General features: G+C 32.2%; 1 protein-coding gene across 1 annotated transcript in view; it reads left to right on the forward strand.

Moving 5' to 3' along the window:
- LOC140444029 (paired box protein Pax-6-like) overlaps positions 1-22,293 on the forward strand; it is a 178,960-nt gene that overhangs the window by 98,234 nt on the left and 58,433 nt on the right. Inside the window, exon 5 of the mRNA XM_072535613.1 lies at positions 9,867-10,101. Within this exon, the coding sequence (XP_072391714.1) occupies positions 9,867-10,101 (235 nt within the window). The remainder of the gene's footprint in view (positions 1-9,866; positions 10,102-22,293) is intronic.

Below are 22,293 nucleotides of genomic sequence, written 5' to 3' on the forward strand. Positions count from 1 at the left end.
AAGAAGGCACCATCCAATTGAAGGTGGATCTAGCTTTTACGATGCGTGCTATAATCTCCTGGTTGTTGGTCCATTCTTCATTTATTATGGTGTCGAGGTAGTTGTAGTGCGTCACTCTTTCTACAGGGGAATGGTTGACGTAGAGTTGACCTTCTTTTATCCTTTTCTTGCTAATTATCATAAGCTTTGTCTTCTTAACGGTTATATTGAGTCCATATTGTTGATTGTACTACGTGATTTTGTTCATAAGAACTTGTAGGTCTTCTATGTTGTCCGCAAATACTATGGTGTCATCTACATACCTGATGTTGTTTAGCCGGTAACCATTTAGTAGAATACCTTTTTCAGTTTCGTGCAAAGTTTCTTTTTACGAAACCAAAATAAATATTCTTTCAGAGTACAGATTGAAGATTAGAGGAGACAAAATACAGCATTGCCTCACTCCACGCATGATTTTCACATAGACAGTGTGTTCACCTTCAACTCTGAGATTTGTTTTCTGATTCCAGTAAAGATTTCTAATTGTTTTCAGATCTCGGTGGTTAATTCCTGCTTCTTTTAGTATTTGCATCATCTTGGCGTGCTGTACTTGATCAAACGCTTTTTCATAATCAACCAGACATGCGTATACGTCACAGTTGACGTCTCTGCATCTCTGGAATAAGACTTGTACTGAGAACAAAGCCTCTCTAGTACCAACAGCATTTGTGAACCCGAACTGGTTGGGGGAAATTTGACTTTCACACAGCTTATAGATTCTCTCATGAATTACCTTTAGGAATATTATTATTTATTATTATCTTAAAGAAGATAGTCAAACCCAATATATTATATTTAATCATTTGTTGTTGATTTATTCACATAAAACAAACTATGACTACAATAAACTTTATTAATTATAAGGATTTTCCAGAAACTCCAATGGATATATCCAATTACCAGAAGAAGAAAAACAACAAAGTTGGGAGAAATACGTCAAGATCTTATTTACAGATAATGGGGGGGAAATAAATGAGCCATTACCAACTAATGAGAATATACAAATTCTAATATCAGAGCTGAAACAGGCAAACTCAAAAAGTAGTAAACCCCCTGGATGAAATTCCTGTAGATATATTAAAAATCCTGAATGACGAAAATATTGAGTGTCAGATGTTAAATTCTTGGGAGCGATGGAGGGGCAAGAAGCTGTTATCTGTACCTCTGGTTTCTTTTTATAGTTTCTTCTACGTTTCTTCTCTTAATTTGTATGTACTTTTTGTGTACCTTATGAATATGTATTATTTAAATAAATAAATTGATAAATAAATGATCTAATGTGTTTAAACAATTGTTTTTCAATTTTGCACATTGTTCTTTAGAGCGTCTAGCGATATTTGAAAACACTCGCATATTCGTGAAATACACTATACTCTTGTTTTGGTATTATCCTGATTGTACTCATATTCAATTCTTCTGTAGGTTCCGCCATCGTTATATTTCTATATGTTCATAAATTGCAGAGTTGTATTACTAATATCGATACCGTTACAAGATATATGCATATCTTATTTTTATTTAAAAATTTCCCAAGATTCCTTCACAGTGGGTTAGTTGATAACAAGATCAATATTAAAAAAAGCCGATTGAAATACAAAACGTTTTTCGAACAACCCTCGCAAGAGTTCTGAGACCCCAAACGTTCTCATCAAGATTACATCGGTATTCCTAAATTAAAATCTAAACAATCACATGCCCTTGATTGCAAGTACCTTGTATATCCATTATGAGTCGCGCTGTCGATTTTTAGCCGTCAATGCTAAAAGGTCACACAGCATAATAGTCGATCAGCAGGAAGTCATTTCATTGACTGTCACCCCGTGATACCCGTTCCGACTTTTTTCATTCGAGAATAATGAAGACTCAAACATAAAACCCTCGTTCAAGTGAACCTTTTTCCGTATAATAATTGTATTTCCCAGAGCAAGGTGGCCTCTACAAGTGACATTTTTGACGTCTATAACTTTTGGGAACATACTCGCATGTACTTCAACTACTTCATTATGTCTGCACTTTAAGAAATTGTAAAAATAGTTTTAAAATACTGTCGGTTTTATTAGTTTTAACTAAAAATTATATAATTGTGCATTGTTATGGCTGAATAAATAATATTTACTATTTTTGATCACTTGTTTTCTAACGTTGCAATGTTTACTCAAATAACTTGTCAAAGTTTAAATACATGACTTCGATCTGTAATACCGATATTATAGAAGAAAATAAAAGTGTTTGTTGCAACAGTTTCATGCTGATATTCCACTCGACTGATAAATGCTTGGGCCTTTCTGCAAGTGAAGTTCGGGCAATAGTGTTAAAAAGCAGATCACTAATATTCTTCTTTGTTGATTGCCGCGAAGCCTTCAAAAAGATTCCTAACTTGGTGAGGCAAGTTACTGAGTTGAGAAATGAGCTACACAGAACCAAGACTGATTTGGAGATGGTCACCGTGAAAGTCACAGCATTAGAAGACAAACTGTCGCAATTAGAAGCAAGTGATGGGAAAATAAACACTAACATGCCAAACCAAAACAACACATTTGACGTTTTGAAATGCAGGATCGTGCTACGAGATCCAATAACATTATTATGTTTAATGTAGCTGAATCACATTCAAAGGATGTCAAAGAGCGCATAAATCATGATAACCTTTTGATAACGGCTACTTTGCAAAAAACGTCTATTAATACAACGGACTTCAAATCAATACTCAAATCAATACGTGTGGGAAAAAGCAACCCCAATCTGCTAAAGGTGATTTTTTTCAGATATGAAGTTTGTTGGTGAGTGTTTGAAACGCCAAAGATCTCTGCCTCATAATATTAGGATTAATGTAGATCTAACAATACTGCAACAAAAAACACTGAGAGTAGTACAGAGTGAGCTCAAAAATAGAAGAGATAATGGTGAGATAGATCTGGTTATTCGACAAATAAATGGGATTCATAAAATCATAAAAAAACCAACTACCCACTCTCACAATGGTAACCACAGACATCCCAATGGGGAAAATTCCAAAAGTGCATAGGGTAGCGCCCCATTAATAGCATATTTTCATAATATGGTAGGATTGCGAACAAGATTTCGGCAGTTAGAGATGTCAGTATTAAATTGCTCATATGATATTATAGTTATTATTGAATCATGGCTGAGTGACGAGTTTTCAGAACATTAAACCAAATTTCGTGGTTATAATTTGTATCGTTGTGACAGGAGCATGACAACAAGTTCTAAAAACCGGGGTGGAGGTGTAATTATTGCTATAGCTGATAGTTTTATGTCAAAACTCATTCCCTCTCCTAATAATACCATTAAACAATTATATTATGTGGAATTAATGTTAAATTATCAACATTACATTATTGGTGCAGTCTATCTACTACCTAGTTCCTCAATGGAATGCTACATAATTCACTGTGAATCTGTCAATACCAAAGACACACAGATAGCAAGTTTATAATACTAGGTGACTACAATTTACCTGAGGCGATATGGTATAATAATGAATTGGGAGTTTGTGTGGATTGTCCTGAGAACTCGAATGCATTAGTAGTTGCTGAATATTTTTCTTTTTATATTTTTTTTTTTCAAAAAGTAATACATCCAAATGATAGGGCTAAATATTTAGATTTAATGTTTACAAACATATCTGAAGTCAAAGTAGAACCAGCTGTAGACCTTTTAATGCCTTTACATAATAATCATCTAGCTTACACATTTGATCTTTTATGTACTATCAAAATTAACCTAACATATGAAAAATACTATTTTGACTTCAGAGATGGTAATTATATAGCGATAAATGATTATTTGGCAGGTAGCAATTGGGACAAGTTATTTTATGAATTAGATATTGAGTCTGCTGTACAAAAGTATTATGAAACTCTGGATGCTGTCTTTAATCAGTTTATTCCAAGAAAACTCATTAATAGCTCTAACTTTCCAAAATGGTTTTCCCCATATTTAAAAAAATTTATTATTACAAAGAAAACTAGTCGCAAAAAATATTTACAAATTCTGAAGCAGATTACTTGATATTTTCTAACTTAAGATCTAAATGGAAAATAGAAACTCAAAAATGTCACTCTAATTATATAAAAAAACGGGTGTGGCAGTCCAGTGGGACTGCGGGTAGAAGTTATACTTTTATACACGCGTTCGCCGTTACAAATTTATATGGGAGTCAATCTGCACAATCATTACATATGTAATGCTATAGGTAAGGGAGAGCAGAAAGAGAAAAAGAATTAATTATATAGAGTCAATCTGCACAATCATTACATATGTAATGCTATAGGTAAGGGAGAGCAGAAAGAGAAAAAGAATTAATTATATAGGTACATGGTGCATCGTTTGCTGTATATAAACAACATTTGACCTGTAATAGGAGTATAGTAAATGAAGGATTGAATCAATATTTTGATGAAAATGTATATTTTTATTTTCATATATGTATGAGTTGAATGCAAAAAAATCTTTTTAAACATACTCTGCAGTAAAATTCATTGTTTATTTTGTTATTAATATAAAAATACACTACAATACACTGCAACATAATTCAATATAAAAATACAATACAAATTAAAATGCAACCTTCATAAGTATTTAAAAATGACAATATGCATAACTTACTTACGCATATGTTTAATTTACCATGATAAAAATATTAATAAAAAAATAATAATAATATTAATAAATATTAAATATATTTACGAAAAGAACATTTTTATTCTCGAGAGAGAAAATATATCTTCTGTCTCTCTCTTACCTATATCTTACATATGTAATGATTTTGCCAATTCACTCCCGTACAAATTTCCAACGTCGAACTCGCGTATAGAAGTTTAACTTTAAAAACTGTTGGTAACAATCTGAAACGTAATCCAGCACATTTCTGGGGATACATTAATGATAAAAAAATCAAACAATAATCACATGTACCTTAATAACCAAATGGCAGATAATGCCCAAAACATAGCTAACTTGTTTGCCGAACATTTTGCTAGTGTATATGATTCATTCATATGTCGATTGCCCAAAACAGACTCATGTTCAAAAGCAAATATTTCTTTATATACTATTAAAATTTCTGATATTTATGATGGTATATGTCAACTCAGAAACTCTTTTTCAACGGGACCAGATAATATTCCAAATTATTTTTTGAAAACATTGTTCATTTACAATCTCCAAATGCAATGGATCTGTTGGAGACATTGGAGAGGAAGGAACAAGTAGACTCAATCTACACTGACTTCTCCAAGGCCTTTGACAGAGTCAATTTCGGCCTTTTTGCTTGCAAAACTCTACAATTTAGGATTTACTATAGAGGGAAAGAAAGAAAGAAAGAAAGAAAGAAAGAAATAACGAGAGTCTTCTAATAAACGAAACCAACGTCGAACAAGTGGACAAATATGCATACCTGGGAACAATGATTAACTCCACAAATGATTACAATCAGGAGATAAAAATAAGAATAGATAAGGCTAGAGCAAATTTCAACAAAATGAGAAGAGTTCTATGTACCAGGGATTTAAAACTGGAACTAATTGTTAGGTTGGCGAGGTGCTATGTTTTTTCGACCTTATTTTATGGAATGGAATCTTGGACCTTGAATGCTACATCAATGAAAAAACTGGAATCATTTGAGCTGTGGGTGTACAGAAGAATTCTGAAAATATCATGGACAGAACACGTCACAAACAAAGAGGTTCTGAGAAGGATGAACAAAGAAATGGAAATTTTAAATTCAATAAAAACAAAAAAATTGGAATATCTTGGACATATTACACGTGGAGAGAAATACACCTTGCTCCAACTGATCATGCAGGGAAAGATCCAAGGAAAGAGAAGCATAGGGAGGCGTAGAATGTCATGGCTGCGCAACCTGAGAGAGTGGTACGGATGTACATCAAATGAACTTTTCAGAGCAGCCGTCTCAAAAGTTCGAATAGCTATGATGATTGCCGACCTCCGCCGCGGAGATGGCACTTGAAGAAGAAGAAGGAGGCCATAGAATGGATATCAATTTTTTTAGGGTATCCAAAAACAAAGGGTGAAACTATTTAATTTCCCATCTGAATCATTTGAGGTTTTATCAGGTGTCCCACAAGGAAACCACTGTTCACCATTACTATTTAATCTCTTTATAAATGATATTTCTGATAATCTTGAACCATTAGTTTTACTTATATAGATGTATAAAATCTATAGCTGATATACATATGTTGCAAAAGGATATTGACAGGTTATGGGACTAGAGACAGAATAATCTTACATTAAATATCGATAAATTTATATCATTTTTAAGAGGAATAACCAATACGACTCAAACTATCTTATGAATAATGTTAACTTAAGATATAAAAATCAAGTTAGAGACCTGGGCATCACTTTTAATGAAAGCATTAATTTCAAGGACCATATTTGGATTATGGATTTACATTAAGAAACTGTAGTGAGTTCCCAATTGATGACGAAAGTGGTGTACTTTTCTCTTGTACGCTCTCAACTAGAATATGGCTCACTAATCTGGTTTCCTATGTATGACCAGTATATCAATTCCATTGAGAAAGTTCAGGATAAGTTTCTTAGGTATTGAGGTTACAAAATGGGAATTCCAGTTGCAAATATAGACAAAAAAGTAATTTTAGATAGATAAATCTAACAACACTTTATAACAGACGAATTCAGTTTGATTCTGTATATATTTATAAATTATTAAATAACTTAATACATCTTTCATGAAGTTTTTCGTGAAAGTAATAATTTTTACGTGAAAGATAATTACGTATATATTGAAATAGGTCTACAAATTACTTGTATTCAGACAGCTGCTCGTCTAGCCCCGATTTTAATACTCAAACACGTTGTTAGAACGATCTTGACAAACTAAAATTTGTTACTTCTTGCTGTGTCAAACTTCTTTTTACTTTCGATTTAATGTCAGTATTTTTTTCGTCATCATCATCATCGTCCAGCTTCCTGTATCCAAAGTTAAACATAGGACTCGCCTATTTTTATTATCCTTTCGTCTATTTAAAGTGGGGTTTTTTGTTCCAAAACCCATTTCTCTTCTTAAATCTCTATCTTAATGTTTGTGTTTTTAGAACGATTTTCGAAGGAAATTAAAAGTCAATAAACTTATTTTAACCTTCAATTGTGGCTTATTGCCATTAAAATAGTCCCTGAAGATGCTCTTAGAGCGAAAGTACTTGGGCAAGATTTAATAAAAGAACTGTGCTCGATATCTACCTTTAATTTGTAAAATTCATACATTCTAGAATTCAACCATATCCCATTTTAAAAAAGTAAAGATTCTTTGTAATCGTTCTGATCATTTTGCAAAGGTTCACATCCACCGTGGTCAAAATTACTTTCGAAATCATCCATCGAAATATGAAATCTAAGCTATGTATTATTAAGTATTATCTGCAAAGATAAAATCTGTCGGAAAAGCTGTAGAGTAAAAGGGGAAGCGTTTAAAAATCGCAATGTGCAATAATCTGGGATAGAACACGTGTCGGGCACACGTCTCACGCATTTGAGTACATTGTTGATCTCTCAACCAAAAAACTGATTACGATATTAAAGTTGGAGATTAAAAAGATATTTTAATATATAGCTCAAATTATATCCTGTTGAATGCATCTAAAGAATGGTCAAATTTAATGAAAAAAATTATTACATTAATAAAGGTATATATATATATATATATATACTGTTATGATTGTTTATTTTGACTTTAATCTTAGTTTATTGAGCCAATAAAAAAGAATTATAACTTATTTGTTATCAAAAGTAAAATAATCCTTATATTACCTGTGTTCGATAGATTCAAAAGATTTTCTAGTTGTCTTTTATCGGATAGGAGAAGAAAGGATAAGAATACAAATATATTATATTACAAAGATTTACGTTTCTTTATTTTATATGAACGAATAAAACAATTATTAAATTCTGTCGTTATCTTATCAATCAGCATACAGGAAAATAAATCAAATTTTTATAATAATAAGATTATAAAGCTACATACATTTATATTACGTGAAAACCAATTTTACTTAAATTTTTCTTTACTTGAAACAAGAAACAACAAAACTTTAAACTTTTGATTAGCCTAACAAAACCTCAGTTCTTAAATTTTAATGCTAATGACCATGATGTCGAAACGCTCCTTCACAGATATAAAATTCAATTGTACAAACACTTACAGCTTATTTTCTTCTTGAGTTGTATGTTGGAACATACCCAGAAAAGTCCAGTCCCCTCAACGATGTGGTCTCTCCTCTTTGGCACCTCGGCTTCTTCTTAACGTCTCTGCAAACCTCCTGCAGACTACACAAAAAACACCTGATTCACTTCTCCAAACTCAGCTACTTATTTATGACACCAGGACCTCCTTTTGTCAACTTGATGCCGTAAGAATACTTTCACATATACTTTATAAAATGCCCACGGTAGATACAAGGACCTCTTTTAATCTACTTGTTATCTCCTTCTGCAAACTAAAAACTTCTTTTCGTTACGCCGGTATCCAAACTCACGAACCACACCCTATCTTGAGACAAACGACTGTTTCTGTCAATGACCAAATTATAACTAGCTTCTCCGGTCTCATGATCGGCTCACAAAATTCCCATTTAAAAACGACCGTCCAATCAAAAGCTCAATTACAATATTGTAAGATTAACTTACAGGTAAAATGTCTTCTAATTCTAAACAAAAGGTTTTTTGATAATTTTGTTTGAAACGGAAAAAGGTCGTTTGCCAAACAAATTTCTATTCTTATCTACATTAAATCTTATCTTAAATTACTATATACATTTTTGTTTATAATGATATCTTAAAATTTTATTCCGATGGATATTTTTATTTATTTTTCTTTGGTTGGGAAAGAAAAAGTATGACAATACATATATATATATATATATATATATATATATATATATATATATATATATATATATATATATATATGTATTGTATATATATATATATATATATATATATATATATATATGTATATATATATATACATATTAATTAATTAAGAATTGTTTAAGGATAAAATGACACGCCCAGTCATGTAAGATAATTCCTCTTGTGGCTCTTTCTTTACCCTAAACTCGGCTTCTTCCTTAATTTTACTCATTTTTATTAAAAATATAATTCTGAAAACGTTGTTTTATATTGTTTTGTGTGGTAAAGGTTACATTTTAAATAAAAATCTGTTAAATTAAGGAAGAAGCCGACGTTAGTGTAAAGGAAGAGCCCCAAGAGGATGAAAATATAGCAAATTGCAACGGTATTTTAAAACCGATGGCAACCCAAGTGCCGTTTTATAGTTACATGACTAAGGTGTCGTTTTATTGTTAAACAATTGGCATCCAATGATCGAGGAAGTAGCTTGAGTGATAGACATTGGTTATTTAGTTACACATTGGCGCTCAACGTGGGGCTCTGAACGTGGCGCTTAAAAAACATACAGTGTTATGGAAGACCCTATGTATTTGTTACTAATATTAAAATGTGAAGCTTATAGCTACCTTTTATTTTTGTACCCAACTTTTTTTTGGTAGCTCCTAAAATAATAGATATGGCGGACTTTGTCACATATACTTGTATATATTAGACAAGTGTAAAAATTGCTTGCATGCCAGCGTGTATTTCTCTCAGTCTGCCTTATATTCTAGCTTAAGTTCATATTTTTCTTTTATTGAATTCAAATTTGTTTAGTATATAGCTATATGCTGACAGGGGGGAGTCTTATTTTAGTAATACTAAAACATTGCCATTTTCTAGATGTCTAATATTATCATCTTTTACAGGTATCATCAATCAACAGGGTATTACGTAATTTAGCCGCACAAAAAGAACAAAACTCAACGCCTCCCGTTTCTAGTGGTAATGATAATGTCTACGACAAACTCAGGTTATTAAATGGAAATCAGACAAGTTGGCGATCTCCATCCTCGTGGTATTCTAGTGCAAATACAGCTTTTCATTTACAACCTCTTAGTCCGCAACCTTCCATTTTATCTGACGACATTGTTTCCAAGAAAGGTAAGTAAACTGTAGATCAATATATATTTTTTAATATAATCTTAGTCTTGAATTTTAATTAAGGGAAAACTGACCAATAGTACAATATTTCACATTAATTTTATAAAATCAAGCAGCCGTATTTAAATGTCATATTCAGTAATAGAACACTTTTACAGATTTTAAAGGAAAAATGGTTTCAAACTTAATATCCAACACATATTACAATCAACGGTTCTAGGGTATTTCACTTAAAACTTCAAATTGTGAAAAAACACTTATATCACGATGGATGGATACAGAATCTTTCATCTGAGACTTACATCACATCTTGAAAACTCATATATCACGATAGACGTCTACAGAATCGTTCATCTGAGCTAATAATGAAAACTGTTTTACTACACAAGAGAAAAGTAAAGGACAACTTTAGATCAATTTAATAAAGGACAATAAATTTGGGACAAATGGGACATCATAAAACAAAAAGTAAAGTTGCTAAAGAAACAATAACAAAGACTTGTGTTACCATATAAAGGGCCCCACGTTGGGTGCCAAATTTGTGTATCATACATAGTGAACTAGATTACTAAGAAGTAAACTTAGAACACTGGTAAACTCTGTGCTCGAACACCGTTACTCAGTCCTGATAGATTAGGGAAAAAGTCGTTCATAGAGGTAAGAAACGCTATAAAGAATATATACAAAACAAAAAAAGAAATAAAGAAAAGAACAGAAAAACTTCAGAAAAACCCCCTAGAGTCCATATAGATTCTACGTCTTAGGGCTAGCAACCCCAATTGGGAGACTTTAACATCATATAAATTTATCAGCAACGATATAATAAATAACAACTTGACCTGGTAACACCACTAATGGTGGACTTTCGTCCGTTAGTCCAAAAACTTTTTGTCCGACTACATTAAATTCAAGTTTCTTGTGGAAGTATGAATTACTTTTTTAGTAATTTAACCCATATATCCGTTACTTTCCGAGTATTTTGTTAGTAAAATCAATTGATCATTCGGCTTATTCTTCTAAATCTCATCTTTACATCCCATCCCTACATCCCTAGTAATATGTTAAAACTCCATGTAAAACACAGCAATTTTAAAACATTCAAGTGATAATTTGCGTACGTTTCATTTAACTGTTTTACATAATTATGCAGTCAGTGCACGAGGGGCTGTTTGAATGTAAATCATGGCAAAGAAAAAAGAAACAAATTCGTATTGAAATCAAAGATCAAACAAAATAGGAAAATTGGCAAAACATATTCATTACACGGGCCCGATTGTTAGACTAGAACAGAGAACTTGCGGGACGAAGGGTAGGAAGAGGAATGCGTTTGTAAATTACCGCTGTTTACAGTGATCTTCACCCCATTTTATATTACGAACTGCGTAGAGCAGTTTGGCCAGAGGGCACGTCTTTGTTACACAGTATCAAATCTCCTGCAAGTGACACATTTGTTAAAAATTTGAAACGCTGGAAAGAGCCAAAGGCACAAACTAAACTAAAATTGAAAATGGAAACTTTGCGTTCTGTCGGTCGGTACACGGCGGCTTTTTACCGTTTAATTTGTGCAATTCAAATCTGACACGCGGCCACAAAACGGTTTTAATGAAATCAAAACGCATTAATTAAAATTTCATTCAATTTGGTCAGTTAAACGGAGTTATGCTTTGTGCGAATACCATATTCTGGATGATTATGTATTGTTCTGAAACAATTTCCACTGATTTTTAATTTTCTATTTAATTTTTACTTTGTGCGTGGCCATGGAGCGGTATCGAACAATGCCTGATGCACGTTATGCATAGCAACAGATTTTTGCAAATGCTCTGTTTTGATAACGATACCTTTGAGGTTAATGATTTGGGAACAAAACTGATTAAACGGTAATTATGTATTTGAAATACCTATATTTTTCAGTCTATTTCCATTCACTATTAAATATAAATACGAAAATAGCAAATCAACATATTTTTAATTTACTGATAATTTACTTGACTAAAAAGGTATAAAAAATATTAATTGAAAAATAGGCTTGAGTAAGGGAGTAAGAGTTATTAAGTTTTATGAGAGTTAATTTAAGCAGTTATATATATATATACATATATATATATATATATATATATATATATATATATATATATATATATATATATATATATACAAGGATTTCCACAGTTTTCACTGTATTCCTTCACTCAACCGTTTTCTACAATTTTTCCTGTTTAGCCAGTCCCCTTCCTGTAGGTTTTTTCTACTCATTGCTTCGTCCACTTCATCTCTGAAAGATCTTCGGGGTCTGCCTCTCTTTCTTCTTCCTATCGGGCTCCACTCTGTTATTCTATTTATCCACCGATTTTGGTCTGCTCTTCTGACATGTCCGTACGAGGTTAACCTCTTCTGTTCGATGCAGTCTATTATGTCGGAGTTCATTCCCATTCTCCTCTTAATCTCCATGTTATTTATTCTATCTCTTCTTGTTACTCTGCAGCTTCTCCTTAGGAATTCCATCTCTGTTGCTCTTATTTTGTTTTTGGTTTTCTTATTTATTGTCCAATTTTCACACTCATAAGTGAGGATACTTCTTGTCATGGTATTATATATTTTTTTCTTTGTTTTCATGCTGTTGTTCTTATCCCATAGTACCGGGTTCAATTTTCGTATGCAGTCTCTTGTTTGTCCTAGTCTATTTTTTATATCTTCCTCCGTTGTTCCTTTGTTTGATATTATGAAGCCTAAATACTTATACTTGTCTGTTCCTTTGATTTGTTTACTTTTGTCTATTTCCAGCTGTTTTATTTCTGTATTCTCCGTTGTTAGGTATTCAGTTTTCTTTAGGTTTATTTTCATCCCATTATTTGTATATTCCTGCTCCAGTTTTCTCATCATAAAACTGAGGTCATCCTCGTCTTATGCGATCACTATTTGGTCGTCGGCAAAACTACTGTAGTAGTCCCTTTGTCGTCTTAAATGGACCGCATATTCTGTTGCCCGTTCTGATAGCTACTTCGTTATTCTTGTAGAGTACTTTTACCGCGTTTATTAATCTTCGTGGAACTTCGATGTTTTCCATTGCTTCCCATAGCTTGGTTCTAGGTATTGAGTCATATGCCTTCTTAAGATCAACAAAAGTTATGATTAAAAATCTTAAAAATAATTTAACAAATTATTGCACTGTGTAACAGCAGTGTGATTAGTACGTCATAACATTATTGAGTGATCAATTACAAGTATACAGTATATGGCTTCTCTCATACTCACTGCAATATTAAAACTAAATTTGGTGTTTTCTTCACTTTTTCTATATTCTTGAATAAAAAATCTTTAGGAATATTTTCAACAACTCTGACGTCACAATGAGCAAGGATTTTAAGAATATTTCCAAACCAATGGACATATCCGGATGTAGTTATAAGGATCGAATTGATTTTTAATGCCCCTTTGTTCGATTCTTCTCGATCGACGATAGTAATACAATAAAAGGTTGAAGTCGTGGAGTAAAAGTTATAGTTTTCTTGACAGCTACTAATAATTACACTATTAATGTTAGTTAGGTAACCTTCTATAATAGACTGCTATTCAGGTTTTCTGGTGCTCAAAGGCTCTCGTAAGGCTCCTACCCCTAATTTCGCTGCTTTCTGGTCTTTGTCTTATTTTTTCTTTTCTCCACACTTCGAATTCGATCGTCGACCTTGTACGGAAGAAGCTCCAATCCAATTAACGCCCTCTTGATGTTCTTTTGTCGAAGGACCACTAGAATTAGGTCCACTATTTTGTAGCCTTCTGTTTTCCGAATTCCTTCTGTTATCATAGTGACTTTCTAACCCACTAGAATTTGGACTATTTTGTGGCCTTCTGTTTTCTGAATCCCTTCTGTTATCATACCTTCTAACCTGTGTAGTAATGACTGGTGCTGACCACCACATTCTGCACATCTATAAGAGAAATATCATGGTACTTCCCTTTTGTGTAGTAGATATCTACCGCACCATTGCTTTTCCTTTACGATTTTGTTTCTTTCACGTACTTGTAGACTTAGAAACTTTGTACATTTGAACAGTTTATGTTCTTCATGACAACCACACAGGTTATCTTCTTCTTTACCTGTTGTCTGTGATCTGTTCCTTTTCTTTCTGTTTCCAATATCTCCAATGTCTGGAATCTTCTTTGTAAGAATTCCTGCGTTGACTTATATGTCGGAATGTCCCTACTGTCTTGAATTGACGTTTCATATAAGCTCCTGGTTTCTGTGTCACGCTTTAGCATGCTTGGAAAGAAACGTGTGTATTTGTCTCATAAGAAGTTGGAAATATTGGTTTTTTTTAATTGTTTGAAAAATAAATAAGGACTTTTGGTTATGAACATTCATTCTGTGCGATTGGTATTAATTGTTGTTCGTGAATTTGTGAGGTAAGAATATTAAAGTATTAAGGTATTTACTATAAATGTTCATATTTTAAGGTTATGTTATTGTCTGATTAAAACTTTAATTCTTTTTTACTGTATTTCAACGTATTTTGTTGATGTTTTTATCGGGGTTATTTTAAAATTAATCAATAAATTATTGAATTTATTTACGAAGTTAAAAATTATTTCAATTAATGTTTTATTATTTTTTAAGTGCTAGTGATTTTATCCCCTAAAAGACAAATATACTCGTTTTCTCGTAGTTTAAATAGTAAATAGTAGTGTTGTTGTCATTACTGAAAAATTGAATAATACAGGAAATCTTTTTAATACATGTTTGCTTATATGCCCAAATAAAAAAAAACTCAAAAAGTATTACCACATTCAAAAAACATTTTTGTAAACACTAATTATGGAAATTTGATAGAGAGGTTTCCACAGAATGTTATATTACAACTTAAACTAAGTGAAAACGAATATCTTTAGTATTTTACAGGATAAAATCGCTGGCAACGAAAAAAGAATAAAACAATATTTTTATTTGCTAATATTTTTGCTAGCAATTGATAATTGTGACTATCTTGGGAGCAGATATATCGGACTTGGTCACAAAAGTTGATCACCCTGTATAAGTATGGTAGACGTTTGCGTTTGCTAACTCTATCTATTTATACAGCTGGTTCAAACTTCTGAATTCTATAACAGTTTTTTTTCGGTTATCAAGTTCTCCGACTACTTAGGTTTCAAAATATTTAGTGATGTCCAAACGATAAAATATAAAACACCCACACCCACAATTAAAAGATATACTTAACTGTCGTATTTTCAAGTTATTTTTTATACCTTTAGCTAAGTTCTCCAGGAAAGAAAACAACAACAAAGTATAAATTGTCAGCCGGAAATGTTATTTTGTGCGGTTTAATGTGATAAATTATTTTATAATGTGCTACAAAATTCATTCCTAGCATTAAAAACTCAATTTGGCTGTTTCGTTACTTTCCTAAGTCGTTTATTTTGTATAGTGAATCATGAATCACTCCGATTTATAAACTCTGAAGTGGTAAAAAATATAGTAGTTGTTTACTACGTGTATATTTTTTATTTCATTCGATTAAAAATACTATCCAACTAATAGTTTCATTTGTTGTATCTAAAAGGTGACAAAAATTCTCCTAGAGGGCGTTGCTACTGCAAACTAAATATTTAGGCCAGGTTTTAGATTATAAGTTAAGCTTCTTTTAATGTCATGTGAAATGGTAAAAATATATTATAGTAAAAATGAAGACTTGGTATAGTTTATAGGTAACCAAGTTAAATTATGTCGACAGTGTAAAGTTATCATAAGATTATTATTTCAGTAAACCTGTAGATAAAGTTAAGACTATGCTATTAGTAGTAGGCATTCTAAAAAATCATAACACTCAAAGAAGAAGAACAAAAACGAAGCTAAGAACTTTGTCTACTTGATACTTGAAAACTATTCTTCTTCTTCAAGTGCCATCTCCGCGGCGGAGGTCGGCAATCATCATAGCTATTCGGACTTTTGAGACGGCTGCTCTGAGCATTATTTGATTATTTGAAAACTATTAGAGACACGCAAAATTTTGTTGAGTACAGAATTGTAGGTATTGCTCTTCTATGGGTAGTTTTCGATTTATTTGTAAAAAAAAGGAAATATCTGTTAAGATACAAAAACCTTCCTCTCACTTCAAACTCAATTTTTTCAAAACTAAGCATTTTAAACCAGCCAAACTTCTACAGCATACTACAAGTACATTTTTTAAAGTGAATTGTAAAGAGGTTACGATAATTTTTAATTAGGATGGTAATTAGGGGATAATTTTCACGTTTTATGTCGCTGAAAAAAATACGGATCAACCTTATTTTTGCCATTACTCCCTTAGAATTGGATTAGAGACTTTTAAAAAAACAAAAAGATCTTTTCAAGCACTACAAAAGGTTTTGTAAGTTTTCCTAAAAAATCTATTGATTTCTTTATATTTCATGTTGAAACTTTTAATTTTGGCGTTTGACGAAGAAGAACCAACTTTCAAGAAGCTATCATCATCATCATTCTGACTTTACTGCGTGGGTCCTAGCGTCCTCAAAAATTTCTCTCCAGTCGTCCCTATCCATCGCCTTTCTCGGGGTTCTGGTATATTCTATAAGGTTCGAAGTTGTATCGTCTGCTCCACACTCCATTGTTATTCACTGCTCCATAGATTCGTTTTCGTATTTTTCTTTCGAAACATCCTAACATGTTTTCAATATTTTTTGTTAGAGTCCAGGTCTGTGAACCATATGTTAGGACTGGGCGTATTATTGTTTGTAGAGTTTTATTTTTGCAAAAAGGTTAAAGAAATAATAAATTAGACTTACTCACAATCAATTTAATTTAACTATCCAGACGACCGGTTTCGCTTTCTACAATATGCAAAGCATCTTCAGGTCTCGATACAAAGTTAAATAAATGATGCCGGTACTCTATAAATACCCATCATTTATTTAACTTTGTATCGAGACCTGAAGATGCTTTGCATATTGTAGAAAGCGAAACCGGTCGTCTGGATAGTTAAATTAAATTGATTGTGAGTAAGTCTAATTTATTATTTCTTTTACCTTTTGAAATGGACTCACACAAGCAACACATTCATGATTTTATTTTTGTATTTCTCGATATAATAGTGGATTTAAGGAACAGATTGAGCCCAAAATAGCATATGTTTACGGCGCAAATTCTGCGGTTTATCTTTGCGGTAGTATTATTTTCAGTGTTAAGGAGAGCTCCAAGGTATACAAATTCGTTCACTGCTTCGATGACGTCGTTTTCTATAACAAGTGGCCGTAGGATTTGTGGTTGCATGTCATATACTTCGTTTTGTTGGTGTTTATTATTAAACCCATTTTTGTAGCTGATTCTTTTAATGCTACATACGCCTCTCGTACAGCGTTTTTTGTTCTCTTCACAATATTGATATCATCAGCATAGGCCAGGATTTGCACTGATTTATTATATATTATACCAGTGATTGTAATTTGTGACATACGTATTACTTTTGTCAGAACCAGATTGAACAGTATACAGGAAAGAGTGTCTCACTGGCGCAGCCCGTTATTCGTTTTAAAAGGTTCAGACAGTTTTCCCTGAATTCGTAGTCTACATTCAAGTTTTTCAAGAGTTAGTTTTGTTAAATATACCAACTGATTTGGTATTCCTAGCTCTGAACATTTCTCATTGCTTTGAACATTTCTCTTATGTTCACATGGTCGTAGGCAGCTTTGTAGTCTATAAATATGTGATGAATATCAATGCCATATTCCAGTGTTTTTTCTTAAATTTGTTTCAGGGTTGCAATCTAATGAATTGTCGATTTACCACCGCTGCAATCAGCTTGGTATTTTTCTGCTATCCGTTCTGCTAGTTCTTCAAGAAGCTATTTCTCAGCTTATATTAAGGTTTATAAAATAAATTGCAAAATACCATGAGATCATAAATACACAAGACCCTGTATAGGTCAAGAATTTGTAAATATAATGATTTATAATTAAGAAGTGTTTTCGGAGAACAGTGGACTTCAATAGGAAATGGTTTCTAAGAACAATTTTTATAGGAAAAACATTTCGGAGATATTTAGAAAGTATTAAATATTATTTAAAATCTTGCAAATTATTATACATGGTTTTGATCAGATTAAAAATTTCAAATTAATGTTTGATAGACAATAGTTTGTATATTATTTTTCTTCGAAGGTAATGCTATGAATTAGAGGTTGTCTTTTACAAATACGGATTTGCCTGTAGACACAAATGTCGGTATTATCTTCCGTTAATTTAGGGAAAAACCTAAGTGAACCAGAACGAGAAGTCTAGTTTAAGAACAGTGTGTGAAAAATAAGTATAAGTTGTTGTTTGTGATTTAAGCTGGTGATAGCAGAATAGTTGAAGGCGAATCGAGACCAGGTAGAGAATCCCAAACTCTTTGTGTCCGAAGAGACTCCTAACTTTGTAAGTAAAGAAAGAAAATGTATATAAAGTTTGTACGAGACAACCAGTCGAGGCGGGTAAACCATTTGGCTGAAAGAGTGCCATTATTATTATTTTGAAAGGAGTCGGAGGTTTAATTTTGAAGGGAATTTGAACGATTGTTGTTTGGAGTAACAGTTTTGGAAGGAGGAAGCAGAGCCACACGTGTTTGGAGAATTGGACAGTTTTGCGGAAACACAGTCGGGAGACTAAATCAGTATCCGTCGGGAAACATCGCGGAGAGTAAATCGAAAAGGTCGGTCAAATTATTTCTGAAATAAACGTTGTATTTGTACTATATATGTTTTTTTAATCATATCATAAAGTAATTGATTAAAAAAAAGACTTGAATTCACAAATCAGATAAGTGGCACATAATAAAATTTTGTTTGTTTTTTAAGAAAGTTAATCAGAACAATTTTTACACTAAATTAAATAACTTGGTTGAAAATGGATATAACAAAATTAAGTTTTTTTTGTTCTAAGGAATAGATAATAAATTGTACACGATCTTTATTTTTATATTTCTATATGGTATTAAAATAAATGGTGTTTTTTTTAAGGTCATAAATTGTGTATAACATATTTGTTCTCCTTGTCTATCCTAAAGAAAGCCAGCATCCAGAAAATACTAGAAGCCATGAATTGAAGGTAAAATATTTTTGTTTGTAGTAAAGAACCCTGAGGAATTCAATGTAATTTAATCTAATTTAATTCAATTCAATTTAACTCCGGGGTTAACGTCCGGATTGAACAGCGTCGATTATCATTGCGCTGAGCTTTCTACATCCTCTTTGATGCCTTCTTCAAGTCTCCGGAGCCTCCAGACACTACTACACTGATCACTAACCAATGCATTGGGTTAATAATGATAAATTGTTTGATGACTGTTGTGTTAGTTTCTAATTTGCTATCCATTTTTAATTTTTATTTTCTTCGTTGGCAAGTTTTAGAGTAAGAGCCGCTACTGATTGTTGACAATTAGTTTGACTTTTTTTTATTTTTTTTTTTAAATAAAAATGCTTTTTTTGTTTATATCAATGCGATATTTTTTAAACGGTTTATATGGATTGAATAAAAACTGTACTTACAATTATTGTTATTCCCTCTAGTTAGAAAATCACTTGCAAGAGAAGCGAACTAACAGCCACTTGCAAGAAAAGTCTAAAACAAAATTGGGAAATTGAGTGGTACGCTTTCTGTAATCGAAGCAGTAATCTTTATACAAAAATTCATCCAGTTTTACCTACTGAGTCGTTTGCCGTAAGAAGTTACCCCAATAGAAATATTTATTCCATGTTTGTTAGAAGTCTCTTTAACCATGCCATTGTCAAGACATACCTCTATAGACTAAATCTATCCGAATCAGTAATTTGTGATTGCAATGGTTATGTTGGTACGTGGATTCGTACATCTACTTGGGAACAACAGTTAACTCAAATTGGGACCAAGCGAAGGAAATACGTATAAGAGTAGAAAAGGCAAGAGCATCGTTCACTAGCATGAAGCAAATTTTCACCCCTAAAAGCCTCACCCTACCTCTCAAAATTCGACTTCTGAAATGTTATGTATTCCCGGTTTTGTTATATGGAATGGAGGCGTGGACAATGACCGCAACATTGATGAAAAAAGTATAGGCCTTCGAAATGTGGGCTTACCAACGTATATTACGTATATCCTGGACTGAGCACGTGACCACGAAGAGGTACTACGCCGGATAGGTAAAGAGAGAGAGAGAGGTAGGAATAAGTATAAAGAAAAGAAAGTTGGAATACTTGGGTCACGTTATGAGACATAATAAATATAGAGTACTACAGCTGATCGTTCAAGGGAAAATAGACAGCAGAAGGGGTCCAGGGAGGAGAAGACACTCGTGGCTCCAAAACTTGCATCAATAGTTCGGATTGTCATCTGCTGAACTATTCAGATCTGCCGTAAACAAAATCAGAATAGCCATGTTGATTGCCAACGTTCGGAACGGACAAGGCACATGAAGAAGAAGAAGAATGGTTATGTTGATGATATTAATCATTGGCTGTTTGGATGCAAGCATAATGATGATGCAATTAAGTATTTGATGCACACTCTGGCTCAAGAACAAATACCTTTACCACAAAATCAAACTTCTCTCTTATACTTGTCTCGAAGAAACTATAAAATACAACAAATTATTTGGGAATTTGTAAAAAAGACTAAGAGAAAAATCTAACTTGTATGAATGAGTAGGCTTGAATGTGTTTAGCAATTATTATTTTTCATTTTTATTCTTATGTAATATTAAGTACCTCCCTGTAAAATATGAAAATTGTTGTTTAAAAAATAATTAAAAAAAACCAAAAAAAAAAGAAAAACAGAAAAAAAGAAAAAAAAAGGAAAAATAGAAAAATATATATATAAATAAAATTAAAAAAAAAATGTACAAATAAAATATTAAAAAACAGTCGTATTAAAAAAAAATTTTTAAAAAGAAAAAAAAACATTCACAAATTAGGCCTAAACCTCCGAGGTGTTATGTCTTAGTGAAAAAGATGTGTGAAAAAGTGTGAAAACAGATTACTATTTATTAGTATTTAGTATTAGCATTTATTATTATTTGTATATTTCTTGTAAGTTGGTTAGGGCCCTGAATGAAGAGTATAAATAGAGGTCAATTTAATGTTTCCACTTCCTTTTTGTATTTTTTTATTTTTATTTAACAATACCTATTTATGTATGTGCGTGCATAAGTGTGTATATGTGCGCATATGTATATAGTATCCGTATACCTATTTAATATTGTAGCAAACAGTATTTTTTATTATATATCGCGGCTGAATGGATCAATAATCCAAAGCCATTAAAAAAAAACTTTATCAAAATCACTTTAATTTCACTCTTAGTAACAAACCTGTTTTTTTTTTCCATAGCTAATGTTAAAGTGTTGCTATAACAACTGTTTTGAGTAGATAAAGTATCACTTTAACCGCAAGGGTAGATAAAGTGACACTTTAACAGCAAGAGTAGATAAAATGTTTTAACTTTTTCACTCACGCCATTGATATTCTTAATGCTTTTCCACTTTTTAAAAGACTGGTATTCTTTCTCATACATCATCCTAGATTTTTGTGGCAACAATAAACTTTCTGCTTCCAACGCTGCATTTTCTACATCTGATGGCAGGTTTTCCTTTTCTTGTGTCAATTCTTTTCCGTCCATTTCGTATTTATTGACTTTGTACACAAAACGCAACAATATTCTCCGCAAAAACCAAAACGTAACATTTGTTTGACATTTGTTGACAGAGTAATTCATATCCCTAGCGGCGGAGCAACACAATTGCGATTTTTGTGCTAAAAATTACAATTTTCTTTGAAATTCTATTTTTTACCTGAACTTGAAGTCTTGCTATAGAAAAAAATGTATTGCACACGACGATAAAATCGCATTATCTTCTCGAGCTAAAAACCGCTCTCGAAGATAAAATACAATTTTATCGTCTTGTACAATAAATAACTATTAATAGTTGGCATAAACCAACAAAAAACAGTCTTTATTCGGAGCTGAAATTATTGACAGTTCTCTCAATAAAATATTTTGACAGTCCGATTATTGTTTATTTAAATATTTAGCGGTGAGAATTTATTAAAACACAAAATAATTTTAATTATCGGTTATATAAAAATACAAATTTAATTAAAAACAATGCGATAATGGTCCTAAGAGAGTCGAAGACAGAATTCAAAAGGGTAAATCGACAGCGGCATTGGCCGACCAAAGAGCAGATATTAA

This window comes from Diabrotica undecimpunctata, chromosome 6, assembly GCF_040954645.1.
Source record: "Diabrotica undecimpunctata isolate CICGRU chromosome 6, icDiaUnde3, whole genome shotgun sequence".
NCBI classification, from domain to species: domain Eukaryota; kingdom Metazoa; phylum Arthropoda; class Insecta; order Coleoptera; family Chrysomelidae; genus Diabrotica; species Diabrotica undecimpunctata.